At 46.4% G+C, this 2,934-nt stretch overlaps 1 protein-coding gene across 1 annotated transcript; it reads left to right on the top strand.

The window, feature by feature from the left end:
• The first annotated feature begins 722 nt into the window (after window positions 1–722).
• Window positions 723–2,711, top strand: SARC_05754 (hypothetical protein). The gene has a single exon (XM_014300367.1). The coding sequence runs from the start codon at window positions 735–737 to the stop codon at window positions 2,598–2,600; it is 1,866 nt and encodes a 621-aa protein (XP_014155842.1). The 5' UTR covers window positions 723–734; the 3' UTR covers window positions 2,601–2,711.
• The last annotated feature ends 223 nt before the right edge of the window (window positions 2,712–2,934 follow it).

Below are 2,934 nucleotides of genomic sequence, written 5' to 3'. Positions count from 1 at the left end.
ACGAATTGAAATTCGAGTTATTTTTAGATTATTTAATAAAAAAAGGCATGTTTCGGCTTTCGACAGTTTTGAGTTTCGACGAAACAAAAGGCTTACCCGTCCCAGCGTCCCTCCGAGAGTCAGAGACTCTGAGTCCTGAGACCGAGAGTGACTGACCTCGAGAGAGGCCAGACAGCAGACGCCCAGACCACCAGACTGGCAGACTCCAAGTTCAGAGTCCTTCACAACAACATCGATGAGAGAGGACCTCCTGGCTGTCAGTTAGCCACTCATCTGTGGTCTGTGGACTGTGGAGTCGCGATATTCGGACAATATTTTTAATATTAATAAAATAATAAACTGCAAACGCCGGTCGTGAGTCGTGACGTGAATCGTGACTTGTTGTTGGGCCGGTGGCAGTTGTGACTTGTGAGAGTTGGCCTCAGACCCTTCAGTCCTCAGAGACTGAGATAAAATAATCAGCCTGCGCCCTGCAGCCTGCAGCCATAACCCCCTAATATTTTTTCCTATTTATTTTTATCGCAAGTCGAACTCCCCGCTTATCACCGGACACCAAGTAAGGTGGGTATAAAATATATACAATTCAAAATACATACTTTGCTGTATCAGAGGTTATCAACGCACATCTGTTTGCCTGACCTTGACACAAGGCTTTCTTCTTACCAGAGGCCAGAGGGTTTAATGTGGTACGCTGTACGTGGTGTATTGGACTTTATTGTGATAGTTAGACGACCATGACATCCACCAACGATAATACATGTCGGGTATTGACTGGTAATCTCAGTAGCGAGGATGAGAACATCGCGGATTACAGGGCTGAGATCGGAGACTATCTACATCGAATACGAAGTGATGGGTGGAGCAGACTGAGTGACCAAGACCGGGCGGCTATGTGTGGGGAAGCTGCTAGGAACTATAACCGAGTGGGTCAATTGGAAGGCGAACGCCTGTTGTCGCTTAACTTGCTGAAAGTCCTGCATCAAAGTAACAAGCCTCATGATTGTGCTTTCGAGAGATATCAGATAGCTGTACGGGCCAAAGAAGAACGCCTACGTCTCAGGAACGGGCATGACAGTGTAGATCCTCGTACAGAAGCCATATATAGAAGCTCGCCACCACTAGGTCCCAGAGATGTGACCGTCATACAGAGGGCTCAACTAGGCGAGCCCCCGCAAAGAGTATCTTTAGAGAAACAACGATCCCCAGGAGGCTATTCCGACAGCACCGCGCTGAGAAATTTACGAAGTTCGGATAGTGCAGCGACAAGGCCGTTGCAGGGTGCGGGACATGACGACCAGGCAGTACATGCACGAGCATTAGCAGAAAGACAAGCTCAAGCACAGGCGCATTCACGAGCACAGGGACATGTGCAGGTTAGGAATGACCAGGTACATTTGAGGCGGCAATGGAGTCAGGAACAAGAAGAGGCTGAGCGTATTGAGCAAAAGCCGTATCCACATTTGGATTATTCTATGCGTAGCGAAGAAGAACGCGAACGAGATATGCGCAAAGAGAGAGAAACTGAGGATGTGAGGAGAAGGGCTTATAACCAATCATTGGCACGTCTGCCCGTATCCAGTCGAGATCTGAACTCACCAACACCACATGTCGATGTCGATAGGCGCGATGTTGACTTAGAATATAACCAAAATGGACAGTTCAGTCGATGGGGTAATAGCAGAGATAGCCCTCAAAACTTGCAGCAACGCAATGAAGCTGAATCATTCGCACACACCCAGGGGGTACCTGTGGCACGACAATTGCAGGCTTCTGCACATACACAGTCGCAAGGCTTCAACCGGAGGGGTCCTACAAATTTAGAAAACTGGAATGATCGCGAGATGTCGATACAAAGAGAGCGCGAACCGAGGTTCCAACCGACTTTCGGTGCTGAAAATGGACCGGAATCGATGGAGAAGCACTCTGAAGCTACGGCTAGTGCACTAGCACATCGGCTATCCAACTCGGATAGAAGTCTGCGCTCAGTATCGAGTGTGGGGCACTTTGAGACAGAAAATAGGGTCACGAATGGGTCAACAATAGACAGGAAACCCTCGAAACTAGGCGACAAACACGAAAATACTGAAGGGAAGAGTGCTGAGAAGCACATGCCTGCGAGAAAACGGAGCAAGCTCATTGAAAAAAATGAGGGCGATGAGGAGAGTGATAGCGCACGGAATAGGAAAACAGCAGATACTATCAGCGCTGAAGATAAAGCATACGTGCATAAATACTTGACAACTGAACACTGTGCACACAAGGAGCTGGCGGAAGGCTATGTGACCACCAGAGCGGTCCGCATTGTGAAGCGCATGGAAAGCCTGGCACAACACCTAGAGTTTGACTATAGGGCTCTTAAAGCCCACGACTACGGGACGGTCGAGCACAGTAGAGCATTGCAAAATATCATACACAAAACGAAGTGTGGGAATAAGAATGACATGCCCACTCTGGCGGCTTTGCTGCATATTAAGTTCTGCAATGACGGGCACAACCCCAACCATGCGCACCTGCAGTGGAGCGATCAGGTACGATTGATATACAGCGAGCTATTTCCTGCGAAGCAGATCAATAGGGCTGAGGATAAATCGAAAAGCTGATAGCCCCAGGCGTACTGCGCTGTTTTCTGTCTACGTTGATGGACTGCGCGCACGGAACCTCCTGACAGTCCGGCCAGGGGATATTCATTGAGAATTAAACTGAAACTAGAATCTACACATACGGAAACATATTTATATATATAATTTATGTGTATATGACTATATGTAATTATATATGTATGTATACATGTTTGTATGTAAATGTAATGTAAATTTATATATATATACATGTGTGTATTTGTGTTTTGTCTTGTATATAAATACATACACATGAATATATATGCATATTTACTTATCTATTTAAGTATATTCATATGTACAAATAGATGTATAC

The sequence above is a fragment of the Sphaeroforma arctica genome (assembly GCF_001186125.1).
Source record: "Sphaeroforma arctica JP610 unplaced genomic scaffold supercont1.381, whole genome shotgun sequence".
Taxonomy (NCBI): domain Eukaryota; class Ichthyosporea; order Ichthyophonida; genus Sphaeroforma; species Sphaeroforma arctica.
The sequence above is the reverse complement of the archived record's forward strand: the minus strand, read 5'-3'. Positions and strand labels throughout refer to the sequence as shown.

Coding starts and splice junctions, on each gene's coding strand:
- SARC_05754 (XM_014300367.1), top strand. CDS start 735: ATGACATCCACCAACGATAATACATGTCGGGTATTGACTGGTAATCTC.